This window comes from Eulemur rufifrons, chromosome 5, assembly GCF_041146395.1.
Source record: "Eulemur rufifrons isolate Redbay chromosome 5, OSU_ERuf_1, whole genome shotgun sequence".
Lineage (NCBI taxonomy): Eukaryota > Metazoa > Chordata > Mammalia > Primates > Lemuridae > Eulemur > Eulemur rufifrons.
The window spans coordinates 22,355,904-22,380,913 of record NC_090987.1 but is presented as its reverse complement, the minus strand read 5'-3'; the positions used below and the strand labels follow the sequence as shown (position 1 = coordinate 22,380,913).

Genomic DNA, 25,010 nt, shown 5'->3' with positions numbered 1-25,010 from the left:
GGTGTCAATGTCAAAGGCCATGAATCTTGGTATTTGCAGCTCCTCACAATACATGAGATTTTATTCATAAAAGATTTCAACCACAATTGTTGAGTACCTACTATGTATCAGGCACTGGATAGAGCACTCAGAGAGGAAATGACAGTAGTTCAGTAATTAAGGGTGCCATCTGCATGGGGAAGATGATCATTCTCTGGAGAGAGAGCTTTAGGCTATTGGAGAAGAGCATGGAAGAGAATGAGTGGCGTGTTCAGGAGCCCAGGAGCAGCATCTGTGTCCCAGGCCAGGGGGTGTTTGCTCCTTCCAAGGACACACACCTTACTTGCCACCATTTCAACAGAGCACAAGGAAATTGTGAAAAGAACCAAAACTAAGAATGAAAAGGGAAAATGGACTGAATCAATGAGGTAAAAGCCTCAGGTAAGAAGTTAGGAGAATAAAGGGAGAATTAAGGCAATAAAAATACTATTAAAAAGAATAGGAAGAATTAAAAATGAGAAATGAGCAAAGTTAGGATCCAAATAAAGTGTGAAAAAAACCTTAAAAAATTTAAACTGAGAGCAAAATAATATAAAATGGAAAAGCATAATTTAAAATGATGATATAAGAATAAAAATACAGAAAATATAGAGTCAAAATAGAAAAATATGAAAAGAATAAGAACTAGGAAAAGTATGAAAGTAACATATAAAATTAAAATCAGTAATATCAAAGCTAAAAGGGAATGTTAATGAAATGAGAAGGTAAGAGCAAAAGGGATAAAATACATATTGACGTAAATGTTGAAAAAAGTTAAAGTTGAAATAAAAGTTATGTAGATAGGGAAGAGAAAACAAAAACTGGAAGATCTAAAAGATTAAAAATACCAAACAGGAAAAGGATAAGAATTGAAAAGAGAGAGTAGTTTAAAGAAATATAGATTAGACATAGTAAAACAAGGTAATATTAAGCTGAAATTATTAGCTATAACAAGGAAATCAAGAATAATGATGGGGAAAAACAATAGAAAATAGGCAAGTACTTGAGTCTTAATGGTGTCTTGTATTGGACACCTGTTTTCTAGCAGAGCACCCAGGAGGCCACTCCTCCAGCAAGCACAGCTGGAGTCTTCGGCAGACAGATCATCATGACTCTATTCATACCCCAAATCCGTGACAATTCTGATTTTCTGGATTCTAGATAAGGGGAAACTTATTGCAGAAGCTTAGCATGGTTTGCCGTGGGATGTGCAAAGTGCAGCGAGGCTGAGAGCAGAAATAATTGATTTTCTTGTATGTTCCAGTGAGGTTACAGCATTCCCAACACTAAATCAGACTAAGGAGCTTCAGAGTTTAGGACCAGGGACCAGAGTAGGGAGACCTGGTGTCCATGCCTGGCCCCAAGGTCGTTCTCTGGATGCTCTTCATCTTGTGATTCTTCCGATTTTTCTCTTTGCAAAATGACCTTGAAGTCTGCTTATCCCTGGAGAGGGAGAGAGTGGGTAATTTTCTTCCTGTGGTTATTGTCAGACTGTTTCACCACCCGGCATGGAGATGGGAACATGAAAGTGGGATGATGTTGTTCACTAATTAGATTCCTTCTTCCCCAAATATATATTTAGTACTGATATGCCTTGTACTTGGCCAAGTCTAGGGGCGGTACTTAAAGAAGGGTAAACCATGGTCCATGCCATCTAGGTACTTGAGACTTTCTACATAGTGGTTACCTAGTTCAAATAATTAGTATAGAATTAACAACAGGACAATGAAAGTCAATAAGTATAAGCAGAGTGCTCACATGATTACTTGAAGATAGTGCCTTTCTCAAATGAACTTCCTGAACAGGAAGAGAAATCCAACAACATAAAATAGTTCATAACAATGTGGTAAAATTTACAGGAGTTAATGCCAGGTTGAGGAATTTTACCTTCGTCTAGTAATGAGTGAATAAATGAATGGATGTTAGCTGAGTGAATGAATGAATGAAGCCTGCTGGACCTGACCATGGAGGGAGATGCTGAAGGCAGGGATCTGGGTTGTAAAGGGTGTAAGGAGTAGATCAGAAACGGGAAGCTGTGCACATGTCATAGCTCTGCAAAGGATTGACTCATTAGAAACCCAGTTCCTTTCCAAACTCTGTGTCTCTAGAAAGTGCCTGGGACCGTAAAAATAAAGTCCACTTCTTATTTTAAGCCTCTTTATTTAAGCCTCTTCCTTAACCCTCCCTCTCCTGCAGCAAGGGGAGGGGGTGGCAAGGAGGTCTGGGTATTACTTAAGAACATAAAAAGGGACTGACTCCTGGGGAAGAGGAAGCTACAGGGAGGGAGGAGGCTGGGGATGAAAGCCAACGGCCACCAGGTGAGTTGGCCCCAGGTAATGGGCGCTCCTCTCTCTGCTTCTCCCAGCGAAGACCCCAGGACGGCAAGGGCAAGAAGGACGAGGGGGAGGAGTCAGACACAGATGAGAAATGCACAATTTGTCTGTCTATGCTCGAAGATGGAGAAGATGTGAGGTAGGCGACCACCTCTTTGAGTCCCTGTCCCTTCTCTCCTCCCTGTGCTATGTGTTGGGGGGCAGGGATGCTTGTGCATGTGAGTGTGCCAGGTGTGCTATAGTGTGCTTCTTTGGTGCACTGGGAAGGAGGGATGTGGAATGTTCTAGATGTGTGATGCCCCAGTTATAGACATGTGGATGCAAAGTGTAAGAGAACAGTGCAATGTTTGGCCTGGATGGGTCTAAGACAAAGTCATGGCTTTGTTTCAGGCTGATCTGCAAGGGCTTCATGGAGGAGGAGGGCCTCGAGGCTCTCTTCCTGTCACGGCTTCTGGTCTCAGCCACAGCCTCCCTCCATGGCAGGGCAGTCCCCTAGCAGTCCAGGGTGCGTGTCTCCTGTTCCCTTCTGTCCCCGTCAGCTCCTGGCACAGCCCTAGGCCTGTCTCCCCTGCTGGTCCCTGACTCTCACCCTTCTGTTCCAGACGCCTACCCTGTATGCATCTCTTTCACCAACTGTGCGTGGACCAGTGGCTCGCCATGAGCAAGAAATGCCCCATCTGCCGAGTGGACATTGAGACACAACTGGGAGCCGACAGCTGAGGGAGGGATTAGCCAGTGGACGCCCCATTTCCTTCACCAGGTCCCCCCACGGCCATAGCCCTTGCAGCCAAACTTTGCCTTCTGAGCCATTTGACGTAGAGGAAAGCCTGCAAGCACATTTGTGGAAGGAGGAGTCGGTGGTATCAGTGTCTGAGGGAAAGGAGAGGGTGGGGAGGGCCCGCCCATCCAGAATGGTGACTGTCCCCGTCCGCCCGCCTGGCTGTGCAGGAGGGAGGGAGCTGGCCGTGCCCAGAGCAGGGGCGGGAAGGGGGGGCCCAGGCTGCTGAGAACCCAGGTGGGATCCCGAAGGCACTAGCTGGTGGACCGGCCCCTCAATCCTGTCCTTCGAAGGATTGTATATATACCTCTCGACCACGTAGGAACCATGTAGGGGTCTCTAGCTATTTCTGTGGACGGCAGCCGGAGCATGTTAGCTTAAGAAAAATGTTGTGTGTGGTGCTCTAGTCATCTTGTGGTGGACATGTCGCTATTACCGAATCCGCACCAAATATTTCTCATTGAGTTTCTTATTTTGGTGCCTGACTGAACCAACCCACGACAGCCCCAGTCTTCCCGTCTTTACGAGAGAAAAGGAAATAGGAATCAAAGGTGGAAAAAAAAAAAAAAGCCAAATCCTGTTTACGGTGAAAAACAATGATTTTTTTCACCTAGTTTGGGAGGCGGGAAGGGGGGTTCTCGTTTTGTTTTTGTTTTTGTGTTTTCCTTGGCTTTTGTTTTTCTCATGTTTACAGTGCACGGAGCGTGGAAGGGACATCTGGGAAAGGGAGGAGCGGGAGCTGATGGGGTCTCACCTGGGCCTGGGGGGTTCAGCCCGAGGCGAGGAAGGCAGAGCTCCAGCAGCGAAGGGGGAGTTTGTCTAGGGAGGGCTCCCCGGTCCCAGGGCTTGGCCCCAGCTGTCCCCACACCCCGGGTTCCACACTGGACCAGGGAGGGCTCAGCCTTCAGCGACAGCTGCCCCTGTGTTCCTGGGAGCCGGGAGACCCATGCCCACCGCCACTCCTTCCTTTAGGCTGTGCCCTTGCCTGCCACAAAGAGGCAATGTCGCCACTGCCTCCCTATGCAAAAAATCAACCAGAGGATGCAGACAAGATAGCGTGGGTGATGGACACTTGGTCCTGGCCAGAGTGCTCTCAGCCAGCACTCAGGGCTGAGGTCAAGCACGTGGGCCTTGAGGAAGACCTTGGGCTTCCTGGGGGATGTCTCCAGTCTGATCCAGTCCCTCAGAGATGGCCCTGGCTCTGAAGCCACATTGGCTGGTTTTGGGAGGCCCTGTGTCCCTAACCTCTGGCTCCTTCTCTGACTCTTTGAAAACCTTGGGCAAGTCCCTTTCTTTCTCTGTGCCTCAGTTTCCTTCTCCTTCGAGTGGGGAGAAACAACAGTGCACCCCCATTTCCAGTCCCTCTACCTCACCTAGATGTCGTGAGGATTAACACTCTCTGTCCAACGTATTCTGTGCTCTCTCCTGGGAACCTCTTGGGGTTTAGGGATGAAGGTGCTGGGAGACACAGACCTGGAAGTTCCAAGTGACACCATACAGTGTGTCTTTCTGCACCACCCCACAATTTTTCTGAACCCCAAAGGGAGCAGAGAGATGGCAGCTCAGAAGAATGGAGATAGGAAAATTCACCAAATCCCAACCCAAATTCAACTTTCTTTATCCATATGTGGAAAACACCAGGTCAGCTGGGATTCTGCAGTCTTCCTTTGCCCCTCACACCCCTCCTCTTCCCCCATTTGCACGGCTCTCAAAGCCTCCCCCTCCCCTCAACCCCTAACCCTGTCTCAATGCCCTCATATCCATGAGACCAAGGGCGACAGGATACTTACTGCATATTGTAAGAATTCCATACAATGAAGGAAATTTGAGTCTATGTTGCTGCTACTAAGGGTAAAACCAGGATCAATGGGTAAAAATGACAGGGAGGCATATTTGGGCTTGAGGTAGAGCCTTCTAACATAGCTGGCTCGTGGCACAATGGCCGCTCTGTCTCGTAGGCTGAGGGTGGGGGAAGTGGCTCCTGGCTGGAGGTTACTCAAGAAAGTTAGACTAAAGCTTCTCCCGGCACTAATATCCTGGTGTTCTACAAAATCTTTATTGAGTGCCTACTGGTGCAGGTGCTGGGGAAGATGATAGCAAGGAAGGCAACGTCCCTGCCTTGAGGAACTTAGTCTAGTTGAGGAGACAAGACACATCCAATAGTGCAAAATGGCCAAGAATCTAAGATTTAGGGTTGGCAGCAATGAGCACCACGTGGTCCAGTGCAGTGGTTGCAGTTTGTGAACAATCCCACCAGTGGAGAAAGTGCATCTGAGTCAGGATTTGGGGGAAAGCGAGTTACTAATGCCATAAGAAGTTGGGAATTCTGCCCCATCCTCCCTCATGGCTGGGCCCAAACCAGGAATCCTCCGAAGATGGCTTTGGCTTGGAAGTAGCCAGGGTGGTCCGGGAAGGTCATTCTTCTCTTAGGCTCAGTCTTTGGTTCTTTCTTCTGCAGCTGGCCAGAAAGGTGGCAGGCATAAGGGAGACAGTGGAGAGGCCAGGATGGAACTAGAACTGGTGTCCCGGGTTCCAGCCTTGGCTCTTCCCTGACTAAGTGGGCAATGCCAGGAATCCCCCTTTGTCTCTCTAGGCCTCAGTTTCCTCAGCTGTAACACAAGGAGGTTGCATTGGATGCTTGCCAAATCTCTGTCCAACACTCACACTTTGCCATCCTCCCTAACATCAACACATCTTCTTTCAAGTCTTTAGAGCCATGTGCCCACCAAGCTGTCGAAAAGGACTTTCTGTGGGCACGCACGTCTGTTTCGGAGGCTGAGGGCACATGTGCTGAGTGAGTGGGTGGGACCTGATCCCCTCCTCCCTCCTGATTCTCTGCCCCAGGCTGACATTAGGGACAGGGTGGGGATGGCCCAAAGGGGAGAGGTAAGCTGCTTAATGTGGGGGTAGATCCTGCAGCGCCCCCTCCCCTTCCCATCTCCTTGTCCCCTGCAGGTGGGGACAGGAGGTGACTGGCGCTCAGAACCCGCCTTGCTCCCACTTCCTCAGCCAGGCAGCCGTTTGGGTGGGAGGGGAGGAGCGGCTCTGCACTTTTGCTCCCTTGAGGTCCCTCGTGGTGAGGGCGCCTGGGAAGAGCGGAGAAGAGGCAGGATGGCAGGACCAGGCCTCAGCATCTCACATCCACCACTTTCAGGAGGGGCCACCACCCGAAGCCCTCCTCCTGCTCAACTCAAGGGACTCAGACCCTTTTCTGACTGAGACGCATGAGTGCCTTCTGGGGCGATCGCGACCCCAGGGTTCACGTCGGGCGTCCTAGCCACAGCGGCAGCCCTGCCTTTCGGGTCCACCAAGGACGCTAATCAATCAACCCAACGCCACAAGCCCGGCTGGGTGCAGCCAGAGGGCGGTCAGGGGGCCCCGGCTCCCCCACCTGGCCAGGACCCCCTCCGGCCCCCTGTCGCCCTTGGCCACCACCTGTGGCAGGACTCAAGCTCCTCTTCTGCAAATGTTCCCAGCCTCCGTGCAAGTATTCTTAACTCTTTACGCCTAATGAACAAGCACAGTTTTTTCAATGGTGAAGAAAAAGCACCAGACTTTTTTTTTTTTTCTTGAAAAAAAATCCCCTAAGCCCCCCGCCTGCCGGCGGGACGAACACTCCCCGCGTGGGGCTGTAGCAACGTCTGTCGGGTCCCCTCGTGTTTCATCTCCTGCGCGCGTAGAGCAAATGCTAGAGCGATTTCAGCTGATAGAAAAACAAAAATGAAAAAAAAAAAACCACAAAAAAACAAAAAACATGGCACGTTGCTAGTTTACAGGGTTTTGTGAGTTTAAATGCCTTATATTTAACAATCATAATTTATGACTAACTTGTAGATATTGTGGGTTCTTATTTAATTATTTTTATAGTTGTTTTGCATTTTTAATTATAATTTATTTATTTAGAAAGGATACTAATTTTTTTTATTACTCCTATTACCTCATTTTGGCGTTGTTTCTGGGAGTGGAATGCTTTGCATGCATTGGTACGATGACAAACAACTATGAATACAAAAAAAAAAATTTAAATAAAATTCCGCAAACTTTATTTCGTCCAAACTATCAGGGTGTGTGATTGCAAGGTGTCCTACTGTGGTGCTGGCCTCTTTGGATACATTCCATACGAAATGCAAACCTTTGATTCTGTATGCTGTGATCTAGTGAAAAACTCCAATATAGTGACTGTATTTAGCACATATATAAATATAATTTGCACTCGTCAGCAGACTGGGGTAATCCTTTCACTTGCTGCCCTTGGCACCCACCCCCCCCACCCCCCCCCCCCGCCAACCTCTCCCCCCGTCATTAACCTGCTTGTCCTTCTTCCCTTGCCCCTCCCACAACCTCAGCCTACCCGGCCACTGTCCTCTGAGGAAGGTCACGGGGCACTGGGGTCACTGTCCCCACCGGGGCTCCCACTCTTAGTAGTTCCAGAACTGGAGCCCTTCGGACATTACCAGCAGGAGCACTTGAAAGCCAAGAAGCCTGACTTATTAGCACGAGCCTGGACCGGGGGGCCAGGAGGCTTAGATTTTCAGACTAACTCTATGATAGACTTTCCCGTGACCTTGAGCAAGTCCCTTAGCCTCTCTGGGTCTCAGTTTTCTGGGCTAAGGTGAGGGAAGAGAACTGAGGGATCTTCAGGGTCCCTCTGGTTCGGACAGAATATGGCACAGACCCGGTGGGCAATCGCTGTGCTGAGCTGTCTCACCCCCTCAGGAGAGAAGAGAGGGAAGGAGAAAGGATGGAAATGGAAGGAAAGGAGAGGAAAGAAAGAGAAGAATAGAGACAGTGGACTGAGAATTTATCTAGTGGATCTGCTCTGAAGAGACATCCAGAAGAGATTTTGTCCTTTTATTTGTAGCATCCTGTGGGTGACAGGGAGATAAGTTCGGTGACATATCCCTGGATATGGGATGTGCCCGTTCATAAGGTTTGGGCAGTTGTTAGGAGGGTGAGCTGAAATCCACGGCTTGTCCGATTTGGGGATGGGGCAGGCAGAAGAGAAGCCCCAGACTAGGTGTTTGGGATTGGCACCCCCATCCTGTGGTCTCCAGAGTGCTTGTTGTTGAGATGCCACCCATTGACAACAGACGGGGACACAGAGTTTGGAATTGTGGCCTCTTCTCCCCAGCATCTCCTCCTCCACCCTCTACCTTTGCTCCCTGGGGGCTGTGGGCAGGAGGGGCTGCTATGGAGGGCAGGGGGTGGGCCTCCAGTCTCGCTGCCCCTGTAGATGGGGGAGGACTTGGGGCAGTGGCGGCAAAGGCTGGCATAGTGGTGAGCCTGGTGCCTTTCAGCCAAAAGGAGAGAGAAGCGTCTCACCCCCCAAGAGGAACCTGTGAGTGGGCTGGGACTGTGGCATGTCTGCCTTCCTCCCACCTCTCCTCCTCCCCTTCCTTCCCAGCTCATCCTCCCTCTTGTCCCTTAACATCACTGCCTTTGCCTGGTGGGGTGAGGCCCCATGGGGATGGTGCTGATGTGGGGGGAGGAAGTGGAGACAGAGATTCGTCACCCAGTCCCGCTAGGCTCATGTGAGCCACTGGGCCATGTGTGGGCCCTAAGCCCCAACTCTGCTCTGGCCAGCCGAGGGTGCCCGTCTCTGGGCTTCCTGCCTGCTGTCTGCCCGGCTGTCCCTTCTGCCTCCACCCTGGAGCCTTGCTTTCCCGTGGAGTCCCCCACCACCCTGGTGGGAGCACAGCCACCACACTGCCAGGCCTGGTGGACACTTCCTGCTCGGCAGGGCTCCTGGATGGGCATGCCTTACGCTGCCCTGCGGGGTCAGAGTGTGAAGGGGCCCTTTCCCCTGGCTGGCCTGTGCTCCCCCCTTAACACCCGCCCCAACCGTCCCTTCTTCCAGCCCCACCCCTGGCCTTGGATGCGGCTCATTTCCCAGCTCTGGAGTCAGCCGCACCAGGCCCTCAAGGGGGTAATTTGGTTGCCCCTGGTAAGTGAAAGGATTATCCTCAGTGTTGATTGTCCTTTTTTGTAATCCTCCTGCTGTTCTGTTCTGTTGTGCTGTGCAACATTTTGCTACATAGACTATTTTATAGCAGAAAGCTAGAAGAATATTTATTATGAATATTAAAGCAATAGTGCATCAATGAAAAGGCGGAGACATTAGGAATTGTGTAAATGCTTAGATTCACTTTTGGTGGATTTTTTGTACTTTATTTATAACTAATAAAAATGAACTGCATTGCTAACTACACCTTACTTGTGCAGGGTGTTTATTTCTATGCATGTCTTTATCCAAGATGGGAGGTAATGTCAGTTATGTAATTCCCCACAGCTTGTCTCATCCTCCGTCCCTTTTTCACTTATTTCTCTTCTTCTCCTTTCTCCCTGACCTTCCCCCCTCCTCCCCTTCCTCCTCCTCCTCTTCCTGTCTCGTATCTGTTTTTCTCTTGTACCTCTTTATCTCTCAAAGAATCTGTTTTCTGACTATGGATCAACCATCTCATTGAACTGTTTCCTGAACATTAATTATGGATCTTAAAGGGGGAAAGTTCCCACTTTTGATCAGTCCTCAAATGTAAGCTCTTGTGTGTTTGAACTGGAGGGCTCCTTGATTTCCCCGTAGGAGAGAAGGAACTTGACTTTCAGCAGTCAACACTGCAGGATTTCTGCTCCCTCGAAAGAGCCCAAGCTTACATGCTCTTTGCCTTGTCTAGCATGTGTCCTCCGAGAAGTGTGGGGTCATGAAAAACTGCAAACAGAACCCATACTAATGAACTTAAAAAAAAGCAATAGATTTTATTTTTTTAGAGCAGTTTTAGGTTAACAAAAAAATGAGCGTAAAGTACAGAGATTTCCGTCTACCCTCTCTCCTCACCTCCCCCAGTTTCCCCTTTAATTAATATCTTGCATTGATGTGATATATTTGTTATTTTAATACAATTGATGAGCCAATAGTAATACATTATTATTAACTAAAGCGCATAGTTTACATGAAGCTAATGAATGTTTGGTTTTTTTTTGTTTTTTTTTTTTTTGAGATAGAGTCTCACTCTGTTGCCCAGGCTAGAGTGCCATGGTGTCAGCCTAGCTCACAGCAACCTCAAACTCCTGGGCTCAAGTGATCCTCCCGCCTCAGCCTCCCGAGGAGCTGGGACTACAGGCATGTGCCACCATGCCCGGCTAATTTTTTCTACATATTTTTAGTTGTCCAGCTAATTTCTTTCTATTTTTTTAGTAGAGACGGGGTCTTGCTCTTGCTCAGGCTGGTCTCGAACTCCTGAGCTCAAACTATCCACCTGCCTCGGCCTTACCAGAGTGCTAGGATTATGGGTGTGAGCCACCACACTCGGCCAGCTAATGAATGTTTAAATTCTTGTTTTGTTCAAGTGAGATGAACCAAAATACTGTCTGTAGCTTTCCATACATTTCTATCTATGTATCTTTTGATTCATGAACCAGGGTTTGCCCTGCCACTAGCCAGCCGTGTGCACACAGAAACTTCCCTTCCCTGGTTTTGCCAGTGTGGATGGTAGCCTAGGCTCTTTCCGGCTCTAAAATTCCACAGGTCTCTGTATATAGGCCCTGTCTCCCTCTGTTATGTTAGTCCATTGAATCTGTTTATGTCAGGTTTCAGCCTGAAATGTCAGTTCTTGACATGCTTGTGGCTGAAGAATGACCAGAAGCACCAAAGTAAGGCAAGCAAGAAAATGAAGTTTATTGAGGAGAGAAAGATAGGATTATAGGGCAAGAGCAAGATATAGGTTTACAGAGAATGATACATATGCCACAGATGATGACCAGACCCATTGTCGCAGCAGGAAAAGAGCAAAAGGAAGGGGCCAAAAAGGGGCCTGGTTATGGTCTCAGTCTTGTTTATAGTGTCCAGATTGGGAACTCCCTAGTGGCTCAGATGTCACCATGGAATCACTTTGATAGGACAGTTGGGAGATGCATGACCTGAGTTTTAACTACACATATGGGCTGTTCTAGTTCAATTTCCAGACTCTATGGTACCTGTGCTGCTTGGTCTGTGGGCTAGAGAGTCCTCTACATTCTTTTGCAGCTGGTGCATTGAGTTATGATTGGCAGATTCATATGGTGTTCCCAGATCTGGCAGTCACTCGGGAGAGGATTAGGGTGGGGCAGGACCAAGATGGGGGCCTGGGGCCCACCCTTGTCCTTCCCAGGTGGGGCAATTGCACCAAGGCAACGGCACTCTCTTTTGTCCCTAGGAGACCCGGAATCCCTCGCTATCTACCTAACATTTACACTTACAACAGAGGAAAGTCCTCGGCTGCTCTCTGGGTGAGGGAGAGGGACTCAGGGCAGCAGTTCTCTTTCTTTGGATTTTGTGTCCACTCAACACAAGAAAAAATATTCAGTCTTCCTAATCTCTGCCCTCCCCACCCCTCCCACTGCAGTGTCCAGGAGGAAAGAGGTTTCTCAGAAAACATCTAGGCACAAGCTGGGGCAGAATGTGTCCTCACTTCGTCTGCCCACAGGCCTCTTGGGTGCCTCCCAGCTCTGTTTTCCTCCCACAGCCCCCCAGCCACACCCAACCTGCCCTGAAACCTCACACCTGGATTCTAGCTTGGGCTTCTCCCAGGGCTCCAGCCCTGGAAGCCCCTCCCACCCTGGGAAGTGGGAAACAGGTGCATTCTCTTGCCAGGCATTTTTCTTGTCCTCGCTCCCTTTGGTCTCAGTTACGTGCCCTATTCAGCAGCATTAAACCCTGCAAATAACACGTCTTCGCTCATGCTTGCCTAGCACTGAGCGGTCTTGGCATCTCCCCCTCCCTGTCCTCCTGTCAGAGCAGCTGCTCTTTGGTCTGTTACTTATATATGGAGCTTCCATTGACATTTCATTTGACCAAATGCCCTGCTCTTGGGATTCCTATTTGCTGTGTATCTTTGGGCAAGCTACTTAAACTCTCTGTGCTTCAGTTTCTTGATCTATAATATGGGAATAATAATAGTATCTGCCTCATAGACTTTTATGAGGATTTAATGAGCTAATATGTGTTAAGCACTTAACACATGTCTGGAATATGGTGAGCACTATGGAAATATTAGCTATGGTTAGAGTGGGAACTCATGGTGTAGGATGAGATAGAATTCTCAACACAAAGATTAGAATAGTTTTAAAGAAAGAAAGTTTGTTTTACTTCCCAAAGGGAGGGAAGGACGTGGCACAAGAGAAAGAAAGGAGAAATGCTGGCAGAGAGGGTAAGGGGTTCAGGGATTTTATTGATGGTAAAGGGAGAAGAGAAAAAGTGATTGTTGCCAGCTGATAGCAGCATGCAGCTGTGAATCAGCTGCATCTGTTTTTCTTTCTTTTTTTTTTTCCCTCCTCTCTGTGAGGCTGACTTTTCAGTCTCCTTGGAATGTGGTCTGGCAGGAACTGGGGGTCTGAGCTCCTTCTATCTCCTTGGTTCTTTTCAAGTGCTGGGAAAACAAACTCTCAAATAAAACAACAAGTTAATCTTAAAAACAACAAGTTGAGCCACAGGTGGTTAATCAAACAAAGGGGCAATTGTGCGCTGTGAGCTTTTTCCTTTTTTCCCTTCCTGTTAGTTTATTTTGCTCTGTTAGATAATTTATTAACAAGGCCATCCTTTCAACAATTATGATGATGACAAAGATGTTTTGTTTTCTTTAAATCCTGAGCCTCTTGTTCTCTCTTCCCCCTCCTGTTTCTATAGTGTTTCTCAGTCCCCATCAATGTCTCTTCATCCCTCCTGGCCACCTCCTGCCATGGTCAGACACCAGCAGTCACCTGTCCAGCAGGAAGGCTAGTGGCTGAGGAATCAGAAACAAGACTTCTGAAATAAGTGCTTGGTAACAATCTTTTCTGCATTCAGTTGGAAACTCTAGAAGAAAAGCCACATTGAGGCCACTAAGCTGGAAGTACAGACACATCTTCCCTCCAGTTCATAAGCACCTCCTTCCCCCACCACTATTCAGGTACCCCTACCCAAATTGTCCCTTCTAAGTTTAAGGCTAAAATGCTCTTTCCTCTCCAAACCTCTATCCAAAACCACCTTTCCTACTGGCACTCTCTACTCCCTTTGCCTGAGGCTGAGATACCCCCATCTGTTCCCTTGGAAAACCCAGATCTTGCCCTTCCTCAGAGCATTTGGGGGTGCCTAGGAGCAGTTGACGCCTGGTGCCAGGCCCTGCAAAGGGGCTGGGAGTAATGGGGGTGCCTGCTCAGGATGGACACACCAGGAGCCCACAGGAATGGGGCACCCATAGTCCTGTCTGACCTCATCTGTTCATACCCCACAAATCAGAATTCAAAGAAGAGGTGTGTCTGGATTGATCTGAGTTTACTGGTATCAAAATCTTGGGTGAAAAGTGTTGTTTAGCCAGAGAACTGAGAAAATAGCATTAGAAGGCTTTTGTTTAACCTACTTAAGAGCAAGAGTGTTTTTTAGATTTTGGTGCAACAGTTTGTATGTAAATAGCTTGTGCTAATTGCAAATGAGTCTTATCTTTTCTTTAAAGTAGACCCTCAGGGATACTTGGAAATACTTTGTTAGCAGTTACTCCAAAGCAATATAATTACCGTTCTCTCCAATATTCTTTAATACAGACTTGTCTCTAAATCAGGTGGGGAAAGATGGAGCTGATATAAAACCTTGTCACTCACAAAGCCATCCTTATAAGGAAGAGCTTTGGAACCCTGTGAGCCGTCAGTACCCAAGGGGGCTTGGGGAGGGAGTGAGCCGCTCTTGCAAGGACTGCAGGGAAAGGAAGGGAGGTGCTGGGGGAAGAAGAGACCCTCCCCTTCCTTTGTCTTCTTCACCCAGAGCCCTAACGAGGGTGCTGGCCAGAAGAGAGGTGGCAGTGAAGCCCCTCCTGCCCATCACAGGCTGTGGACTACGGCGTTGGGGTGAGACTGGTTAGGGGGCCTTTCCAAGAAAAGGTCTGTTCACTCTCACCATGCTGGCTGTGGGGTCTGAGCCTTAGCTTTAGGACTGTTGGGGTACAGAGCTCTGTGGGGGCTACAGGTAAAAGAATATCTTTCCGCTGGGGCCAGGACAGGAGGCCCTTGCTCTTCGGTACCAGCCCTGCTCTGCATGAGCCTGAGGCTGGACATCTCCTTTAACTTTGCTCCCCTGGGCCTTTGCTCGCCTCATCTTAGTCCCTGCCCTGCTTTCTGCCCTGCCACCAGCAAGAGGATTTATTGAAATGCAAAGCCCAGGCCAGGGAGGATGGGGTAAGACCTGTGAGGAGGCCCACTTCTGGGGGCTTCGCCTGGGTATCCCTCATTCCTGTCTCAGGGTAGTTGGCAGGGATGGGGCAGCAGCCAGGCCTGGGCATGGCAATCAGCTGAGAATAGAATGCAGTAGGTCAGCCTTTTCCCACCCTTCTCCCCTGGACCTTGTAAGTAGGTCTCCCCTTTCCTTTGTCTACAGCCTCGGCATGGCCTGAATGGCAGAAGGACGACTGCAGGGCCTCAAACAATGTCACTTGCTCAGGCCCTGGCACCTCCTAGGGAAAGTCAGTACCCAGCCCCCAAAAGCAGGCTCATCCTATAACATTGTGGAGCTGGGACCCAGCTGATGTTAAGTTCTGCAAGACTCCTGGCACCTCTCCCTTGACCCCTCCCTCACCATGCACCTGCTCCCACCTCCTCCACTGCTGCCCCAAGCAGGCTCCATGAGAGGTCCCATTCAAGCACTCTGAGTGCAGAGGGCATCCATCAGATGGCCTGGTTCAAGCCCAGCCTTGCCCCTGTGTGACCCTCAGTGAGTCAGAGGACCTCTCTGGTCCTTAGTTCTTGCGCCTATAGAGCAGGAAGGCTGGGCTAATGTGGGGCCTCATCGCATGGTCTTTTTCACCTGTGTGCCCATAAACAAGATAGGGTGCCTTCCGGCTTCAGCAGGTTCCTCTCCGGTGATGGCTGGTCTCTGGTCTCTCATTGGTACCTGAAATTCTTATTAATGGATTCTAATTCCTTTGAATAAACCAATATTACCTGTATTGTTAAAAATGGAAGATGTATTGGTGGTGTGTTTTTATTTACATATTTCTGAACTTGTGGCTGGAGGGTTTGAGGTAGCTTATGGTAATACATAAAGTGCTTTTATACACATATTTATAGTTATTTACTTATCTAAATCCAGGATGCAGAAAATAAAAGTTGGAGATAGCTCCCTTCAGATTTGAAGATTAAACTCATTTGTTTTGGAAGCTTCACTTAAAGAACCACAAAAGAATAAGAAACACTTAAATCCACTCGGCCTAGGAGACAAGAGATGTCAACAAAACAGTTCAAGATGAAAGAGGATGGATGAGATGAAACTGATTAGCAGAGAGAAGAAAACTGACACCTCTTAGCCCCACGGCTCAAGGAGCTGACATTAAAAAACCATCTGGAACATTACAGGAAATAGAAATCTCTAAACAGGGGGGGTTGTGAGCGTGGGGAGATGAAGAAGCTCTTCTGATGAAGACAGGGGGATTGGTTGAGAGTCTAAGGAGCACTTAGACCCTTGGATCCCTTTCCCACTCCCAGCCAGGGGACTACCCACCTCATCCCATGTTCCACACAGCTGAGATGGCACGTGCATGCCGTGTACACTGGCAGCCTCATTTGAGATCAAAACCCAGCAGCCCAGGGTGAGCCGGAATGTTCCTTTGCCTGAGTGTACGGTGTGGCTACTCAGAGTTGTAAGGGCATCATAATGATGTTCTATAAATGTTAAGCTATTTACACAGGGTTTTGCCAGAAGAGATGGGAGAAGGGATGCTTTCAGCCTCACCAGTTACTAGAAAGAGTCTGTGCTCTGCGCTGTAGAGCATCCTGGGAGCCTTCTGCCAAGGGCAAGCTGCATGGGCAACAGCCCAGAGCTTTGCAAGGGCTGAGGGCATCAGGAAAGACAAGGTCAAGCTATGTTTGTGGGAAAGGAATAGGGGTACAGCTGGGAATACCGGAGAAGAGGAAGTTGGGAGGATGCTGGAGTTGGTGTTCATCTCTGAGATTCAGCCCTGGGGCAGCCCTGTTTCATCTGATTACCTCTGAGGCTGAAGTTGTCCTGGCAACAGCCTGGCAACCTCTCCTTCCAGAGTGCTGGGGTGGTTCCCAAAGATAGCAGGATCTCTCCAAGGAGAGAAAGTCTCAAGCTTCAGATTCTTGTCCTTGCTGGAGTCATAGTTGGTCAGAGCAAGAAAGGAACTAGGAGAGCATCCAGTCACTAGAGTCACGAGCCTTGTAAGCAGTAGGGCTGAAACTGAGGATAATGACAGTTAACACTTCCTAAACACTTATTGGGTGCCAGACACTATGCTCAGCTGATTACATGACCTGCCTTTTTCATCTTTATAACGATCCCTGTGACATTGGGATCATCTTCAGTTTTCAGGGGAAAGGGAAAGTTTTCAGGGCAGTTCCATGACTTGCCCAAGGTCACACAGCTAAGAAGTAAGGGTAGGATTTGAACCCAGACTCCAGAACCCTTAACTCTTGCCTCCTGCTGCTCCCCTAGAACCCTGGTCTCTGAGTTATAGTTCTTGACCCTTGGCATTATTCCAAGGATGTCCAGGGATGCTCAGGAGAAGTGGAAGACTCAGAGAGAGTCCCGTCCTCAGAGAATATCATCAGAGATGCCCCATCTGAAAGGGAAACCTCATACACTGTTGGTGGGAATGTAAATTAGTACAACCATTATGGAGAACAGTATGAAGGCTCCTCAAAATACTAAAAATAGAACTACCATATGACCCAGAAGTCCCACTGCTGGGTCATAAGGGAAGGAAAGGAAATCAGTACAACAAAAAGATATCTGCACTCCCATGTTTATTGCAGCACTATTCACAGAAAATCTATCCCTCAAAAATGAAGGAGAAATAGTCTTTCCCACACAAGCAAAAACTGGGGGAATTCATCACTAGACTGGCCCTAAAAGAAATGCTTAAGAGATGTTCATGCATGAAAGCAAAAGGATAATATCTAACATCATGAAAACATGCAATAGCATAAAACTCACTGGTAGAGCAGATACACAAAGGAGAAAGAGAAAAAAGCCAAACATTACCATTACAAAAAACCCACCAAATCCTAAAGGTAAACAATAAAAGAGGAAGAAAGGAACAAAGGATATACAAAACAATCAGAAAACAAGTGACAAAATGACAGAAGTAACCCTCATCTATCAATAACGACCTTGAATGTAAACAATCTAAATTCCCCATTTAAATTCCACACTGACTGAATGGATTAAAAACAAGACTCAACTATATCCTGCCTATAAGAAACCCACTTCATGTATAAAGACATACATAAACTGAAAGTGAAGGGATGAAAAAAATTCCATGCAAATGGAAACCAAAAGCATGCAGGAGTAGCTATACTTATATCAAATAAAACAGAATTTAAGCCAAAAAATATAAAAAAGACAAAGTCATTATCTAATGATAAAGGGATCAATTAAATAAGAGGATATAGAATTCTAAATATATATGCACCCAACACCAGAGCATCCCGATATATAAAGCAATTATTATTAGAACTAAAGAGGAAAATAGACCCCATTACAATTATAATTAGGGACTTCAAAACTCAACTGCCAACATTGGACAGATCCACTAGACAGAAGATCAACAAATAAACACTGGACTGGTCCCAGTAAAATTAAAAAAATCAAAATCATATCAACTATCTTCTCCATAGTAATGGAAGTCCTAAACAGAGCAATCAGGCAAGAGAAAGAAAAAAAGAATCCAAATTGGAAAAGAAGAAGTGAAATTGTCCCTCTTTGCAGAAAACACAATGTTATATATGGAAAAATCTTAGGATTCCATCAAAAACTACTTTTAGAACTGATAAATAAATTCAATAAAGTTACAGGATACAAAATCAACATGCAAAAAGCAGTAGCATTTCTATATACCAAAAATGAACTAGCTGAAAAGCAAATCAAGAAGGCAATCCTATTTACACAACTAAAAAAATATATGTAGGAAGAAATTTAACCAAGGAGATGAAAGATCTGTATGAGGAAAACTTCAAAACACTATAGAAAGAAATTGAAGGGACATCAAAAAAATGGAAAGACAACCCATGCTTATGTATTGGAAGAATTAATATCATTAAAATGACCATACTGTCCAAAGAAATCTACAGATTCAATGCAATTCTTATCAAAATACTAATGACATTCTTCACAAAAATAGAAAAAAAAATCCTAAAATTCATATGGACCCACAACAGACCTTGAATAGCCAAAGCAATAGTAAGCAAAAAGAGCAAAGCTGGAGACGTCACACTAGCTGACTTCAAAATATATTACAAAGGTATAGTAACCAAAACAGCATGGTATTGTCATAAAAACAGACACATAGACCAATGGAACAGAATAGAGAACCCAGAAATATATTCGCATATTTACAGCCAACTGATTTTTGACAAAAGTATCAAGAACATGCATTGAGAAAAGGATACTCTCTTCAATAAATGGTGCAGGGAAAACTGGATAGTCACATGCAGAAGAATGAAATGAGACCCCTATAGCTCACCATATACAAAAATCAACTCAAAATGGATTAAACACTTCAACATCAGACCCCAGATTATAAAACTACTAGAAGAAAACATAAAATAGGGGAAAAACTTCAGGACACTTCAGGACACTTCAGGTCTAGGCAAAGATTTTATGGCTAAGACATCGAAAGCATAGGCAACACAAGCAAAATTAGAGTAATGGGACTAAATTAAACTAAAAAGCTTCTGCACAGCAAAGGAAAAATCAACAGAGTGAAGAGACAACCTGTGGAATGGGAGAAAATATTTACAAACTGTTCATCCAAAAGAGACTAATAGCCACAATATACAAGGAACTCAAACAACTCAATAGCAAAAACCCAAATAATCCCATTAAAAAATGGGCAAGGGAACTGAATAGACATTTGTCAAAAGAAGACATACAAATGGCCAAGAAGCATATAAACAAGCTCAATATCACTAATCATCAGAAAAATGAAAGTCAAAACTACAATGAGATATCATCACACCCAGTTAGAATGGCTATTATCAAAAAGACAAAAACCAAATGCTGGTGATGATGTGAAGCAAAGGGAACTCTTATACACTGTTGATGGAAACATAAATTTGTACTGCCATTATGGAAAACACTATGGATGTTTCTCAAAAATAAAAATAGAACTACTATATGATCCAGCAATACCACTACTGGGTATTTATTTATCCAAAGGAAAGGAAGTCAGGATATCAAAAAAACACCTGTGCTTCCATGTTTATTGCAGCACTAGTCACATTAGCCAAAATATGAAATCAACCTAAGTGCCCATAAACATATGAACGGATAAAGAAAATGTGTTATATATACACAATTGAATACTATTCAGCCATAAAAGTGAATGAAATTCTGTCATTTGCAGCAATGGAGGCCATTATGTTAAGTGAAATAAGCCAGGCACCAAAAGACAAATATCACATGTTCTCACTTATATGTGGGAGCCAAAAAAGTCTATCTCATGGAGGTAGAGAATAGAATGATCGATACCAGAGGCTGGGATGTGTGTGTGGGTGGGTAGGGGTTATGAAGAGAGGTTGGTTAATGAGTTAAAGACATACAATTAGAAGGAATAATTTCAAGTGCTTGATAGCACAGTAGGATAATCATAGATAATAATAATTTATACTATATTTCAAAATAGTTAGAAGAGAAGTTTTGAAGTGTTCCCAACACAAAGCAATGATAAATATTTGAGGTAATGGATATGCCCTGATTTGATCATTACACATTGTATGCCTGTGTCAAAATATCACACGTATCACATAAATATGTACAATTATTGTATATCAATAAAAAAGATGTGAAGCACAGTACCTAGAGAGATGGAGGGGTGGATGGGTGACCGGGAGTCTTCGGGAAGAGAGGACAGCCCTAGCAGAAGCACAGCAGAGGGGACAGTGTGTGTGGCATTGCTGGAGGGCACCATGTTGGGCACAGAGCTATAGGCAACTTGCTGAGATGGACTTGGCCCAGGTCCCAAGGATTTGGAGAACCAGGTGAGCTTGGGGTCAGAGGTGCCCTGTAGGTAAGAAAGTGCACCTGAATGAATGAAAGGTAGTAAAAGATTCATATGGAGCTTTCACAGCACAGTCTCATGAGTTCCTGACAAGTCCTCTGGGGAAAGATGAGCAGGCAATGCAGGAAGGGAGGCAGGAATGCTGACTAAGGCCATGGGGATGTGGCTGTGCCAGGCCTGCCCTGCCACAACAATAGTGAGTCAACGTCTACAGAACACACCAGCAACAGGATAACAATAGGCTCTTCCTGTACCAGTTCTGGCTGCATCAACAAGACAACAGATGCCACATTCCACAGTGAGACTGCCATGCAGCACTTGCCAGAGACACGTGGCAGAGAACTGGTTGGCACTCTGGACAGAGCATCCTCCTCCAGGTTATGAGGGAGGCTGGAGAGACCAGGAGGCAGTGGGGACACGCAAGGGACATTCAGAGAGAGAGCTGAGTGCCCCCTTCCTCTTGGCTGCCCTTTAACCCAAGGCTAGAAATTGGGGCTTCAACAGAGCTATTTGCAGAGGGGGTGGATCCACCTCAATGGAGGTCACAGTGGCCTGTCCCTCTGGAGAAGTCGTAGGGGTGAGAGACGGGCTGGCTGGCCAGCACAGAGAGATGAGTGGCCTGAATGTCCAGAATTTCAGAGCACAGCATGCCGAAGGACCTCTTGTGGAATGTTTTAGGTCCTAAACAAAAGGGCAGTGTGGAGGGTGAACACAAGTGCTCATAAGAGAAAAGCTAAACCCCTGCCAAGTCCAGAAAGAGACACCAACTACAACAGCAGACCTCAGACAGGAAGCTGCCTGCTCCCTTCACCTCTCCTCCTCCACTGGAGGAGTCAGAAACCCAGGGGCACCAAGACGTGGGAGGAGGAGGAACAGGGCAAGATAGGGGAAAAGAGGCAAGGCTGACTCACACATACATATGCTCATACATGCCCTTATACACACACATCCACATACACACACCACACATGCACACCACACACACACACTCATGCACACATGTATACACCCCCCCCCAATGCTTACACACATGCCCATATACTTGCACATGCTCACACACTCATAGTCTCACCTCTCCCTCACTGCATGGCCCACCCGCGATAGGACTGAGCTGGGGGATGGGAGGAAGCTCAGTTTTAAGTTTGATGTTCTGAGCTTTGTATTGGGGTTGGACATTGAGATTATAGAATAGAGATGGACTTTGTGACTTAAAGGGTTTGTTGGACTTTTTATTATCTAAGGGAGTCCAGAGGAGCTGGGGGGCTTGTCTAAATTTTCATCCAGGCACAGGGGAAGAACCAGCTCCACAGAAAGAGATGAAAATAAAGCTATTTAATGATTCCTCCTTCCTCCTCCTCCTCCTCCTCCCTCATGAGTCCTCTTGTTCAGCATGGTGGCTATACTCACCATTTCATGCAGAAGCTGTGCAAGTTGACCAAGGGGTTGAAAAAATAAAGAAAAAAAAAAAAAGAAATGTATGCGCTGAATTAAAACCACATACCTATTAACTCGTTTAGTCCTAATAATGACCTATAATGTAAGCATTACTATCATTCTTTCTATTTTACAGATGAGGAAACTGAGACCCAGAGAGATGAAAATAACATGCCCAAAGACTCAGCTGCTAAGAGGCAGAGCTGGGATTCAAACCCAGGCAGGCTGCCCCCAGAACCTGTGTGTTTAACCTCTCTCTGAGAGATCTCTGAGAGCTGCCTGAACTTGCCGCAGAGTCCTAAAGCCTCACTGAGAGTTTAGACCTGTCTGGGACTGAGGGTGTAGGTGACACAGCAGGGCAGCAGAAACAGTGGCACTGGGGTGCCTGCTGTAGAACGACTCCTTGGCCTGACTCTCCTTGCTGCTGTCCTTTTCTCTGCAGGAAAGTCAGAAGTTAAGTGCTGAGCTCTGCTAAGTCTTGTGTGTGTGTTGCCAGAGTCCTTTGTGACGGTCAGTCGGGGAGTGTGCGTGCATTTGTGTGTATCTGTGTGCGTGCCCAAGTGTGCAGTTCTGCTGCTGCCTCTCCATCAAGGTCGCGTTCTCCTTGAGGGCAGAGACCGTGTCTTCATTTTGCTCCTGATCCCCTCTCAGCTCTCAGTCCAAACATTGCCCACGGAGAGCCCGGGTGCTACTCACCGAATAACCCAAGATCCCCGCTTTCCCTCCCAGCCTCCTCGTGCAGTGGCGACCAGGCTGTTGCAGGTGCCGTCCCTTCCCCTTTGGGCTGAGTCCCGACTGTGTCATCACAGGCTGGATAACCAGCAGGCACTTGCCAGTGTGCTCTCTGTACAGTGATGGAAAGAATGATCTGCTTTTCACAGGCTCATAAACCCCCAGCAAACACACTTCCTCCTGATGTTTTCCTCCATTTGCCCCTGGATTTATCGAAACTGGGGAAGACATACATTTCTTAGCAAGCAGATGCTATGAGGAATTCTTTGTGGGGTGTGGTTGGCAATAATTTAATTATCCCAGCTTTTCCAGGGGAAAGTGTTAATTAGTTTTTGCCTAAAATACACCATCTTGATCGTCTCTCCTTCCCCACTCCTATCCCCTGGGTGAAGCCCCAATTTCCCAACCACAGTCTGTAGCAAGTCCCAGCCTGGCACAGCCGCTATTACAGGAAAAGGAACTGCAAGAAGTTATTTTTGGGCAGCCATGGATTGTGACACACCGTGATTATGAGTCCTATAGGTCCAAGAGACTGGGAGTGGGGTGGGGAGAAGGACCCCACAAAGAGTCACCCACAAATAGTGGCCTCCGAAGGACCTCGAAGGTCTCAGTGGCCCCCAGTGCGCTCCCGGAGGGACGCGGCTGCTGCCCGCCAAGGCAGAGGGCAGGAAGGTGAGGTCAGGGGCCTCTCCGTGACAGGGTGGCAAGGGCGCCTCCAGACCCTCAGGCAGAAGGGAAGAGGTCTCTCCAGGTAAGGCCGTCCCCCCGCTTCTTGTCCAGCCACCTGCCGCAGTTGAAGATGGTGGCCACGCCGGTGCTGGTGTTGGTGACCTCCACCTTGTCCACCAGCCAGCCCGAGCAGTAGCCGCTGCTGTCATGCTCCAGCCGCACCTTGCGCAGCTCGCCCAGTTCCAGCGTCTCCAGGAAGAAGCGGTCGGTGCTGCCGCGCTCGAACAGGTTGCGCATCTTCTGCTTCAGCTCGCGCCTGCCCGTGTCCCCGTTGGCCCCGAAGATGGTCACGAAGACGTTGGCGTCGGTGCCCGCCCCTGCCTCATAGCCCGTTGTCACGATGACCTCGTATTTGACCGGCACCAGGCTCTGGATCTTGCTGGCAAAGCTCTCAGTCGTCTTGGTGACCTCGAATACCTTGAAGTACTTCCTCTTCCTCTTGAGAGGGATGAGGCAGTCGCAGTTGAAGAAATACCTGGCAGGGACGTGGGAGAGAGGCGGGGAGGGGCTCAGCTGATGCTGGCCAAAGTCGCCCCTGCCCCTGGAAGCCCCTAGTCATCAAAAAATGAGTCCTTCCCCAGGTGACAGGATATTGGAGCTGGAAATGTCCCAGCTAAAATGTGAATGCAAGGTCTTGTTTAACTTAAAATTCACAGTAGAGGGGCATCACCATCCTTCTGGCTGTTCCTTGATTATTATTATTTATTTATTTATTTTTTTTGAGTCAAGGGTCTCACTCTATCGCACAGGCTGGAGTGCAGTGGCATCATTATAGCTCATTGCAACCTCAAACTCCTGGGCTCGAGCCATCCTCCTGCCTGAGCCTCCCAAGTAGCTGGGACTACAGGTGCATACCTCCATGCCCAGTTAATTTTTCTATTTTTTTGTTGTAGAGATGGGGTCTCACTCTTGCTCAGGCTGGTCTCAAACTCCTGGCCTCAAGCAATCCTCCCACTTCAGCCTCCCAGAGTGCTAGGATCACAGGCATGAGCCACCGTGACCAGCTAGCTGCTCCTTAATTCTTCTACTTCTTCCCCCCGCCCCCACCTCTCACACTCCATATCCAATCCATGAGCAAATCCTGTAGACTGTATCTTTACTACATATCCAGAACGAGCCCACTTGAAAATACCGCCCAGTATCTCACTATCAGCTCTGCTGCTACTCTGCTCCAAGTCACCATCATTGTCTACCCAGAAAACATCAAGAGCTTCCTAACTGGTCTCCCCACTTCTTGCTACCTGTGGCCATATGTCTTCATAGCAGCCATGTGATCCTGTTGAGATGAAGCCCAAGTATGTCATCCCTCTGCTCAGAACCCTCCAGTGGCTTCCAGGTCAAGTAAAAAGCAGAGACTTTACAATGGCCTGCAAGACCCCTCATGGCCAGACCTTCCCAACCCGTTGCCTGCTTTTCTCCCAGCTTTCTCCACTCCCACCTGCTGACACCCTTGCCCCCTCAAAGGATGGATTAATGTTTGCTGCTGGTGTTGTCACCTTCAGAGGAAACCGAATCCAGAGTAGAGTGACAATCCCAGGCAGAGCAAAGTGGAAAAGTGACTATGCAACCTGTGCTCCCAAAGCCCTCACACCTGGCTGAGTTGATCTGTGTGTGTGTGTGTGTGTGTGTGTGTATGTGTGTTTTCATGGACTGCAGAGTACAAGGGGCAAGAGAAAATCTTCTACTGAAGAAGCCACCACAAGCAGAATTGCTTGGCCCCCAGGGCCAAGAGAAATGGTCTTGGACCAAGAAGTACCCCACTAACCTTACCTTGCAGGTATCCAGTTTTAGCCTCTGGGTAATGGCAGTGAGTCCAAGACTTAAAGGGAGGAAATCAGAAGGCACAGTGGGAAAATGCCGCACCAGGCATAAAAGGGCCCCAATCCTGACACCTACCACCTATGTGACCTTGGGCAAACCACATCCCTTACGCAGATCTTGATTTTCCCATTGGCAAAACTAGAGGTTTGG

The 25,010-nt window shown here is 47.4% G+C and overlaps 2 protein-coding genes across 3 annotated transcripts in view; one reads left to right on the top strand and one right to left on the bottom strand.

Moving 5' to 3' along the window:
- The window catches only part of ARK2C (arkadia (RNF111) C-terminal like ring finger ubiquitin ligase 2C), a 100,645-nt gene extending 93,342 nt beyond the window's left edge, over positions 1-7,303 (top strand). Inside the window, exons 5-6 of one of the 2 annotated variants that reach the window (XM_069468026.1) lie at positions 2,384-2,490; positions 2,954-7,303. In XM_069468026.1, the coding sequence (XP_069324127.1) occupies positions 2,384-2,490; positions 2,954-3,071 (225 nt within the window). In that variant the 3' untranslated portion in view covers positions 3,072-7,303. The remainder of the gene's footprint in view (positions 1-2,383; positions 2,491-2,953) is intronic. The other variant, XM_069468025.1, reaches the window with a different exon arrangement.
- Positions 7,304-23,033: 15,730 nt separating this feature from the next.
- Positions 23,034-25,010, bottom strand: part of LOXHD1 (lipoxygenase homology PLAT domains 1) — a 149,029-nt gene continuing 147,052 nt past the window's right edge. Inside the window, exon 41 of the mRNA XM_069467841.1 lies at positions 23,034-23,514. Within this exon, the coding sequence (XP_069323942.1) occupies positions 23,034-23,514 (481 nt within the window). The remainder of the gene's footprint in view (positions 23,515-25,010) is intronic.